The 10,632-nt window shown below is 39.0% G+C and overlaps 1 protein-coding gene across 2 annotated transcripts; it reads right to left on the bottom strand.

Annotated features, from left to right (window-relative positions):
• Positions 1 to 932: 932 nt before the first annotated feature.
• ACTR6 (actin related protein 6) lies at positions 933 to 10,346 on the bottom strand. Of its 2 annotated transcripts, XM_065842459.2 has the most exons (11): positions 10,110 to 10,345; positions 9,474 to 9,591; positions 7,670 to 7,738; positions 6,152 to 6,275; positions 5,199 to 5,334; positions 5,056 to 5,112; positions 4,263 to 4,361; positions 4,001 to 4,079; positions 3,118 to 3,289; positions 2,040 to 2,178; positions 933 to 1,236 (listed from the first exon to the last, which is right to left on the bottom strand). In XM_065842459.2, the coding sequence occupies exons 1-11, from the start codon at positions 10,175 to 10,177 to the stop codon at positions 1,107 to 1,109; spliced, it is 1,191 nt and encodes a 396-aa protein (XP_065698531.1). In that variant the 5' UTR covers positions 10,178 to 10,345; the 3' UTR covers positions 933 to 1,106. The 2 variants fall into 2 exon arrangements, with proteins under 2 accessions (XP_065698531.1, XP_071656542.1); XM_071800441.1 differs by lacking the exon at positions 7,670 to 7,738 and having other exon boundaries at positions 10,110 to 10,346.
• Between the last annotated feature and the right edge of the window lie 286 nt (positions 10,347 to 10,632).

Raw genomic sequence — 10,632 nt, 5'->3', positions numbered from 1 at the left:
TGCCTCTCTCTGGACCTTGCCAAGGATCATTGGAGGGGCATGAAATCCAGTGAAGCCTCCGCTTGACCCCTGCCATCAGCTGCCAAAGACAGTCAGTAGTCAGTGCTCTTTGTTCCGAGCCAGGTAAGTGTACTGCATTCAGTACACATACTGGTTTTACACAGCGACAGACTAGACAGAATAGAGAGGGAACACGAAACTTCAGCTGAGAACAGGATACACCTCTGCAAATCTGAGACCACCAAACATCACCATCCCTACTAAAAGGGCAATTCTGTGACCATGAGCTGCATCAGGTCAAGATCAGTGCTGGCACCTGTGTGTCCACCACCCACGCTGCCTGAGTGCCTCCTGGCCCCCAGGCCAGCCAGGCGGGACACCCACTACCAGCACAGTGCTCAGAGACTCCGGTCTGGCTGCTGGTCGCAACTTGCTCCTTCCCCACCTGCATGCAGTGCCAGACAGACAGGTGGCACAAGAATGGAGCTACTGATGCCACCTTTAAAACAAAAACCAAGCAAAAACCCCATAACCTACTAGCCCAAAGCCCCCTTTTAAAAAAGCAATTGTTCAAATTAATCTTTTCTCAAAGCTTAAGTATCCTTTCAATAGCAGTGGTCACATTTCAAGTATATTCCTCTCATGGCTATTGACTGAAATAACCAAAAATAAAACTTGCATATTCCTTTTCAGGATAGGTAATCTCAAAGAGACTTTTTGAGATGTGTTTAGTGTCCATTCAGTTGCATGCATGTGTTAGAATAATATTCATTCACAAAAAAAAACCAACTTGGTTTCTTCTATGTATGTGTCACGCCAGTATAAACATTCAATATTTTTATTGCCTCATGCATTGAGGTTTTCTGCAATAAGAATACAATGAAGCTATCAGTAAAAGATGAGAATATAATGAAATGACAAGGAGCATAGTATTTCATACTATTAGGCTTGTGACACTTTATTTTTAAACTCTGAAAATTATTTTTTCCCAACCCACTTAAATACAGGAAAGCTAAAACACAATCCTAACTGACAGAGAACAGGTTGTAGTTCAAAGAGTCCCATTCTGAGTAAAACAACTGAATAACAATGTATCTCTCTGTTACCTATATATCAAATTTCTCTTCACAAATATTGTGCCCATGTTCTTCGTAATCTTCTCTAGTTACTACCATGTCTTCAAAATCATCATTTTCAGAAATCAGCTTTCCACCTTCCCAGGAGTAAGTAATAGGGCTAAAAAAAGAACAAAGTTATTGTTACTCATCTGGTAAGTCAATTTAAAATAGAAGTATGCAGCGGTGATTTCCAAGACTTTTATTTAGCCGTATCTATTTATTTAAAAAAAATATAGTTTTGATTGCTAAATCAAACTATATAGCTCTAGACAGATTATAAGACAAAGTCTGAAATTTTAGCAGGGCTGACATTGCTTTCTATGAAAAGCAAGTGTTCCTTTGGAGGCAGGTGTGGAGTGGCCAGGAGGCGGAGATGCCTTCGTATTTACTTGGCACAGATAATGATTCTTTAATAATATTTAAAAATATTCTTCAATAATACTTTTTAAAAAGTTAAATTTTTTTTGTACTTTCAAGATACACTTTTTTTGTCTCAACTGTACAAAGATGTTACCACTTCCAAATCCCTGAAGTGGCTACATTAATAATGACACAGCCACATTCAGAAGCTGAAAATTCTTCTAAGTTAGAGACTAAACTCTAATCTTGCATGCTTACATATCCACTTAAGAACAATACTGTCTTACTTATCTGTTTACAATAAAAAGACTGATCCTGAAAAAACTTAAATTTATATGTTTAACTTTATTACCCAAAGTACAGGGCAAACAGGTGGTCTCTAGTTTATTTGGTTTGTCTGAAAATACAGATTTTAAACATTATTCTTGTACAGTTTCAGTTCACTAAATATTTAAATTAACTCCTTTATTCAATCTATCTTTTTCGTCTGCAAAAGAAATCCTGCTTCTTAGTTTGTTCTGCTAGAAGGATAAAGTGTGTTCTGTACAGTTTGGAACTTACTTTTCAGGAAGAACAACAGAAACATCATAGTCAGTTGGAGTAAGACATCGAACTTCAGAATAAACTCGATCCCTGAAGCCTGGAAAAAGGGTGTTTCCCCCAGTCAGAACTATGTTCTTGAAGAAATGAGGCTGCATTTCTGTAATATAAGTAAATCTGTAGTTAGAGACTGAATACATATCTGAAGTTTTTTTCCCCAATTACGTTATGAATTGGAACAGAAGAAATATGCATAGAAGAATTTTATGTTCTTCTAATGCTCACATCAGTTAAATAATTTTATTGAGAAATACAAGGAAGTGATCAATCATGCTCTGTTCTTTGTGATTTTTAGGATTTGGCTTTGATAACTGTTTTCTTACATTGCCTATTAAATGTAATGTCTACCAACACAATTCCCCTTTCAAAAGGAATTTTAAATTATAGAATTTTTATAAGAGTAGAAAATAATAGCCTCAATGCTGCCATATTTATGTGGTGTCATAAAACCTATGAAAGTCTCCTTTGTAGAAATAACATTAATTACATTTACATCATCTATAAAATAGAAGCTTTAGTATTACTTCTGACAAACACAACAGTCAAAAGCTTTTGTGCTTTGACGCTTAAATTACTGAGTTGGGTCAGTTTCACTTTTCTCAGAAGTTTGATTTTCTTCTTCTTCCAGTGAAGAAAGGTATTTTAAAACACAACTAAAACTCATTTCAAGTATATTCAATCACTGACATCAAAGACAGGTCATGTTAGAAACAGATCTTAAGAAGCATTAAGTCTAAAGTGATTCACAGAAACAAGAGTAGAAACTAATCAATGAATTACCACAAAACTGTGTTTGCCTAACAGAGAGTCTTGTAGACAATCAGTTCCCAACAACTTAATTAACTGGTATATTGAGAGTACCAGCTTCTTCAGACACTGTGGATGCTTAAAAAAAAAAAAAATCACAACAAAAACAAACAAACCAAATCACACAGGAAACAAACAAAACCAGAAACAACAAAAAAACCCAACACAAAGCATAACAACAGTAGCTCCACCCCTCCACCTCCCAAGTTTTCAAAAGACTTCTGGGTTATACCTTCAGGTAAATTCTGAATGGAATGAACAATGGCTTCAGGAATTCCCATCTCTTGAATACCAATATCTGAGGGATGGAAGAGTATTTCTGGAACTGCAAATCTTTCATTTGTTAGACGAAGTATTTGTTCACCAGTCTTGTATTTTCCACTTAACACCATCTCTTCCCTTGGCTAAATTAAAGGCATGAATAGTAGCCACTGTTTAAGAAAAGAAATTACACCCTAAAGTATTCAGCTAATCTATTTCATGTACTGCAGAGGTGGGCCGTATATTCTACACTGTCATCAACAAATCTTTTAAGAATAATACATACTCTTGTATTAAATCTGAGGTGACTTTACTCTCAGCAACTGCAGTTTTGCCTAAAGCAAAATAAAACAGGCATGCATGAGAGTGGCCTTAAAATATTGGGACTGCTTCCAAAACTATGGCAAATTCAGTAAATGAGATAAAACTGTTAAATTGCCTCCATTGGCATGAAGACTTTTTCAGGCTCTTCTATAACACGACTTCGAAACTTCTCCCTATTATGGTATTTAAATGAAATTTAGAGGGACTTATAAATATCAAAGCAGAGAAAACATTTTCCATCTTAACTTTAAAAAAAAAACCAAATGACAATAATGATATGGATAGGTTGTATGACAGAGCACAGGCATAGAAAGCTAAAAGTATTAAAATAACAGAACATAAAATACAATGCTGGAAAAATAGTATTTCATTTTCATCTCAACTTCCTAAGGAACACTTTACCAACTAATGCATAGCATAGAGAGAAGTTACAATAAAGCATTAGAAAAAAATAAGTCTTTTTAACCTCTCTACTGAGCTTGTGTAGGAAAATAGTCCAAAAAGTACTTCAAAATCCATACTACCATTACCTTACAAAATCCTTTTTTGATTGTGCTGAAGTCTGGCAAAACATAATCTACCATTACAGTGTTTTCCTCTCCTTTCAATCTGAAAGAGAAGAAAGTAAAATGACAGAATAAAGAACAAATTCTAAATCCCAGCTGTTGTATACTGAAAATATTCCTCTGACTTAACTGGAAAATCTTCTGATTAAGAATGTAGTTTTATTGTTTGTACAAATAGATTATTCAGAAGTACCAACTTTTACATTTAGTACCATTCTATACGCACTTGGCAATGTCCATGTCCTTGTAAAAGTCTTGAGAAACGTAACATACATCTTCTTTCACTTGATTAATTACATGCGTTTCATCCATAACATGTAGCTGCCTGTGAAAAACAAAAAACAAAACCACCTACATTTGAGAATAATTAAGTCACAGCATTACCTGTCCAGTTTTCTACTGGAGATGAGCAACCATAGTTTTCAAATCACAGAAAGCTACTGTCTCAATATCTAAAAACTGTATTTAATTTACAGAAGCATTTCTGGCCTACTGGAGTTTAATAATTTCTTATTTCACAGTTGAATAAATACAAATATGTACCTGTATTTGCACAATGTCTTCAGAACAAGCATAGCCATAATGCTGCAATTAGCTCTACTAGCAAAGACCTTTACCTAGATAAAGTTCCACGCTAAAGGACCCTAATGAAAAGCTGATCCTATCAAATTTTATTTGTGGTATTGGTAGAATCAGTTAGCAAACTTACTGATGATCTACAAGACAGCTCAAAAAAGTACGTAAGGACTTGTATAATTGTGACCACACAGGTAACCTCAGCAATTTCAAAAGCACCGGCGCTTTAAAAACTAACAGCCTAATTCTTCAAAGACCTTAAGCTCATCTTAATTCATTTTAAGGTTAAACTCAAGACGGCAGCTACCAGATTATAAAAGACAAAAACTCCCTTCTCCTTTTAACAGCATTTAATTTAAAATTCACAGAACTAGTAAGAATATCCCCATAAACTTCTAGCTCGTTTCATACCAGGTCTGAAGAAGATGATAGGCATGCTTTACCTGTAAGAGATTATCTCCTTCAGATGGTTGGTTAAGAGTTTTCCTCCGACATTAATCCTACAGCAAAGAAGACAAGGAATTCTGTCATTATTAACTTCAAGCATACTAAACAATTCTTCTAGAAAATGGATACTGTGGTTTACCTGATGATTGCCTCTTTCTTCTTTTTACTTCTACAATAAGGTACAATGTGTGTAAAAGAGTATCCACTATCCACAATGATACAACACAGCTCAGATGGATTATCCCGGAAATACCTGTGAGCACTAAGAGCTCCAGCTGGAATACAGATAATTTCATTCCATTTTTATATGAATATACACTTACAGAATTTACATTGATAGGAAATTGTACTGGTTTCATATTTTAAATGCCTTTGACAGACTTCCAAGACCTCAATACATAATACTACAGACAAAACATAAATTAATCTTGACAGCAGATAAAATTATCATATATGTGACCATTTATTCTTTTTCAATAATTCCAGTCTATGTTCAGTTTCCTCTCCTGACTGATCACACTACAATATATAAAACCTATCTGAAGGAGGATCCTATATCCACCTATCTTTCAGAAGGGTTTTGATGTTATTTAAACATTCCCGCTAAGATACATTTCATGATTGTAATGCTGCAATTTACTTGCTAATACAAAACAAAACAAAAAAACACCCTGTACCCCCCAAAAATGGAAAGCTATCAAAGACTTAATGCAAATTTTTGGTAGAATTTATCGAATGCTATCCTTTTTCAAAATCCATTTGTTATCTCTGTCATCGTGACTCTCCTCTAATTATATACCATGTCACTCTTAAGAAAGAAGTATAACAGCATAGCTGGAATTTATAATTAAAAATAAATGTTTAATCCAGTTGAGAATATATATAAGAGCACACTGCTCAAGAGCCAGGAAGAAAACTAAGTAATTGATTTACTGTCTTTATATATACATATGTATGTGTATACATGCAAGCTTATTTGTCTAGCATGCTTATTTATTTATTTATCTATCTATCTATCTATCTATCTATTTATTTATTTATAAGGTTAACCTTCAAAATATATAAACACAAACTAGAAGGTAACAGACTCACCATTTACTCTAAGAACTGCTTGAAATTGATATTCTTCAAACAGAATTTCATTCATGGATTCTTGTATTGAAGTGAAGTTAAAATAAGGTTCAGTAATAATAATATTGGTATCCACAAAATCCACCTATGAAAAATATATTAAGATGGTCATTACACAAAACTTAGAACTTAGTACTCCATTACCATATTTTGCAGCAGTTGAAGATCATGTAAATTTGAAGATACCCTTCCAATCCCCAACATTCTGTGATTCTGCGATATGATTACCCCTCGCCATATCTGTTCCTAGAAGCTAGGCTTAGAAAGTTTTAGGGTTTTTTAAAAGACTTCAAGAGCAGTGATACAACTTCAGCAAATTAATGAGTAAAAACATAAAAAAGAAAATACCTGCATACATATTCTGCTCCTATTACCATACTTACTAATTGTAATCCAACATTCTAAAGAGATAACCATAAAGGAACACTACAATACTAATGTAAGTTACTTTGCATTAATCCCCTCAATTACAGAAAGTCACTTCAGCAGCTCAGCACTTGCATCACAAAATTACTTATCTAATAACCAACGACGAAGTCTTGCACAAAAGAGAAATCAATAACAAAACTCGCAGTGACCTCTAATGAGGCCAGCAAAAGACCCTGGAACTTCTGTATTTACTGATATCTCAAACTACTTTAGAGGGGACTTCAGATGGTTACTTCAGTTATATCTGGGCATGGCCCTGAAAGTATTATCAGCTCTGTCTCTCTGTAGTCTTTACTCAGGAAAAAGAAGTAAAAACAAGTTGTCCTCAAAACCATGACTAAACTGAATCTAGTTCCAAAACTAAAATGAAAGCTATGTATCAAAAGCCAGCACTGTATATTTTTATGTATGAAGACATTACTTTCATTCTCAGGACCATTCTGCCTCCTAGGTGTTACAATAAACAAAAAAAATAGGAGTATGCAACTTTTTTTTTAAAGAAAAAATAAAAGCGAAGCCTTACTGCACTTCTTGTGCTAAATCCAGCTCATGTGATAAATAAGAAAAATTAAGTATCACAGATTAATATTTTATCCATTCAACTTAATCATAGGTAGAAAATATTTAGCCAAAGATGGTTACTCAATGTGTATGTCTTTAGGGCTACTGATCTGACTCATCATTCTTTGCTACATCAAGAGTTTCTTGATCTCTAAACCACATTGTATCTGCCTGTAATTATTATTAACTTTTACTAACTTTAACTCTTCATTCCATTGATATTAATTTCTTCATATATGTGAACTGAACTCAGTATGAATACACGTAAGACTAAAAATTTCAAATGTTTTTAAAATTCCTACACCAGAGCTCGAAATAAAAAAATTTCTTCAGGTTGCAAAATAACAATTCCCTGTGATTTCTAATTGAAGGTACTTTCAAAGAGAACAGTAACCTCACCAGTTCTATTTAATATCTGATGTACTTCTGTTAATTCCATTGGTCAGTATTTAACCTACAGAAAATCTGTAATTAAAAAAAGGTTCTTACTTGATACATTTCTTTTCCAAAAAGATAATCCCAAACCTGTCTCTGGACATCCCAGTTCACCAAGTAACCCTGTAGGAATTTAGAAAAAAATTACACTATCTAGAAAACAAACTCATAATTAAAAAAAAATACTAGAAATCAAAAAATGTCAGGTGATTGATAGACTGGTAATATAAAGAAATTTGAGAGTAAAAATGTCTACATTCACACTTCTATGCTAAGCACTAACTACAACATACCATAAAGAATGTTACAAATATTCCCCATCAATATGTTAATTACTATATTACAAAAACAATGTAAATTGAGTTTCCTATATACATTATTCTCTTTGACAGAAGCCTGTCAGTCTGACCTTGATGCCAAGGAAGGTTTTGGAGCAGATCATCCTGAGTGCCATCACGTGGCACATACAAGACAACCAAGCGATCACGCCTGGTCAGCATGGGTTTATGAAAGACAGCTCCTACTTGATTACCCTGATCTCTTTCTATGACAAGGTGACCTGCTTAGTGGATGAGGGAAAGGCTGTGGATGTTGTCTACCTGGACTTGAGTTTCCCCACAGCATTCTTGTGGAGAAGCTGGCAGCTCATGGCTCAGACAGGCACACTCTTTGCTGGGTAAAGAACTGGCTGGAGGGCTGGGCCCAAAGAGTTGTGGTGGAGTCAAATACAGTTGGTGGTCAGTCACGAGTGGTGGTCCCTAGCGCTCAGTATTGGGGCCAGTTCTTTTTAATCTCTTCATTAATGATCTAGATGAAGGGATTGAGTGCACTCTCAGTAAGTGTGGAGACACCACCAAGTTGGGTGGGAGTGTTGATATGCCAGAGGGTAGGAAAGCTCTGGAGATGGATCCGGACCACCTGGATTGTTGGGCTGAGGCCAACTGCATGGGCTTTAACAAGGTCAAGTGCCAGGTCCTGCACTTAGGTCACAACAACCCCATGCGATGCTACAGGCTTGGGGAAGAGTGGCTGGAAAGCTGCCTGGTAGGTAAGGACCTGAGAGTGTTATCAACAGCTCGCTGAACATGAGCCAGCAGTGTGTCCAGGTGGCCAGAAAGGCCAACAGCATCCTGGCTTGTATCAGGAATAGTGTGGTCAGCAGGACTAAGAAAGTGATCGTCCCCCTGTACTAGGCACTATTGAGGCTGCACCTTGAATACTGTGTTCAGTTTTGGGCCTACAAGAAAAACAACAGACCTACAAGAAAGACACTGAGGTGCTGGAGTGCATCTAGAGAAGAGGAACAAAGCTGATGAAGGGTCTAGAGAAAAAGTCCTTTGAGGAGCATCTGAGGGAACTGGGGCTGTTTAGCCTGGAGAAAAAGGAGGCTGAGGGGAGACCTTATCGCTTTCTACAACTACCTGAAAGGAGGTTGTAGCATGGAGGGTGTTGGTCTTTTCTCCTGAGTAACAAGTGGACAACAGGAAATGGGTGCAAGCTGTGCCAGGGGAAGTTTAGATTGGATATTAGGGAAAATTTCTACACAAAAAGGGTTGTTGGGCATTGGAACAGGCTGCCCAGAGAAGTGGTTAAGTCACCATCCCTGGAGATGTTTAGAGGATGTGTACACGTGGCTCTTAGGAACATGGTTCAGGGGTGGACTTGGCAGTGGTAGGTTAGCAGTTGGACTTGAAGATCTCAAAGGTCTTTTCCAACTTAAGTGATTCTTTGATTGTTAAACTTCACACTGCTGAATTTGATTCTTGTATGATACTACATAAAACTCTGCAGTTGGGGCATATTGTATGAAAACTCTTTCTTAAAACAATTTACATTTGGCTCAGGATATCTTACTTACTTTCTGAAAAGGGAGAATATAAAAAAGACCAGAGGGATCTTTAATTTCATCCAGTTGATTTGCTGTAAAGGTTTTCAAGCGTGCGGTCTTTGATCTGAACTGACAGTTGGGAATGACGCTGGAAAAGATTGGGAAGTTTCACATTCACCATGATACGAGACACATTCATTATCTTTATCGATTTTTTTGCTGCTGTTTTTTGTGTTTAATCAACACATTTGAGCTAGTTACGAGAGAAATCTTCCAGTTGTGACGCCTCAAGTGTGGATAGGGCACTTTCCAGGCAACAAAACACATCAAACCCTGCACACAGCCCTGAGCCACCTCCATTCCCCCTGTCTCTTTCCCTCTCCCGGGCGGCTGGGGCGGGTGTAACGGTCCCGCCGCGCGGCTCCGCGCGCGCTGCAGGGGCGTGGCCCGGCAGCCGCCGAAGGGGCGTGGCCAGGCGGGGCCGCCGCGCGGTGAGCGCAAGCGCACGATTATCCCGCTCCCCAGCGAGGGGCTGAGTAAGAGGAGGGGCAGCCTCCCGTGCGCCCGGGAGTCGGTGGGGAGCGGCGGGAGGGCAGGTGCGCCGAGAGGGCGCCGGCAGAGCGATATGGGGATCCCCGCCCGTCCCGCCCCCTCCCGAGCCCTCACCTGACGTTCGCGTGGCTGTAGCCGATCTTGGCGTTGTAGGCGCCGTTATCCAGCACCAGCGTCGCCATGTTCCCCACGGCGCCACGGCCGCCGCCGTCCCAGTATTGATCCGCCACCGCCGTGGATCTCTATGGTTACCATAGAGTGGAGGAGCAGCGCCCGCGCGTTGCCTGACGGGACGCAGGAGTGCCGGGAGAACCGCCTACCGGCTGCGCACGCGCCCCTGTGCCGCGAGACGCCCGCCGCTCACGTGGTGCCGCTGACGCTTGCCGAGCTGCGGAGGCGATTGGCCACTGCAGAGGCGGGAGGGGCGGGCGACACGGAGTCACCGCTCCGCTTCCGCCAACCAGTGGCTCCGGGCGGCGGGACAGGGCGATCGCGGGTCAACCCAACTCAAGCCCAGCCCTGCGGGGTGGCGGCCTCCCGGCGGGGCACCGCGAGCACGGGGTCGGTAACGGGAGGGCCTTTCTGCGCTGTGTGTGTGTGTGTGTGTCTGTGTCTGTGTGTCTGTGTGTGTCTGTGT

The sequence above is a fragment of the Patagioenas fasciata genome, chromosome 1, assembly GCF_037038585.1.
Source record: "Patagioenas fasciata isolate bPatFas1 chromosome 1, bPatFas1.hap1, whole genome shotgun sequence".
Taxonomy (NCBI): Eukaryota; Metazoa; Chordata; class Aves; order Columbiformes; family Columbidae; genus Patagioenas; species Patagioenas fasciata.
Note: the sequence above shows the minus strand (reverse complement) of the source record. Positions and strands in the feature narration are given on the sequence as shown.

Excerpts from the sequence above, each read along its gene's own strand:
- ACTR6 (XM_065842459.2), bottom strand. The coding sequence starts at position 10,177 with ATGGCGACGCTGGTGCTGGATAACGGCGCCTACAACGCCAAGATCGGC. Across the intron at positions 5,113-5,198 it reads AAGAAAGAGGCAATCATCAG|GATTAATGTCGGAGGAAAAC; the intron begins GTAAACCACAGT and ends TCTTTGCTGTAG. Across the intron at positions 1,237-2,039 it reads TCTGTTGTTCTTCCTGAAAA|CCCTATTACTTACTCCTGGG; the intron begins GTAAGTTCCAAA and ends TTCTTTTTTTAG.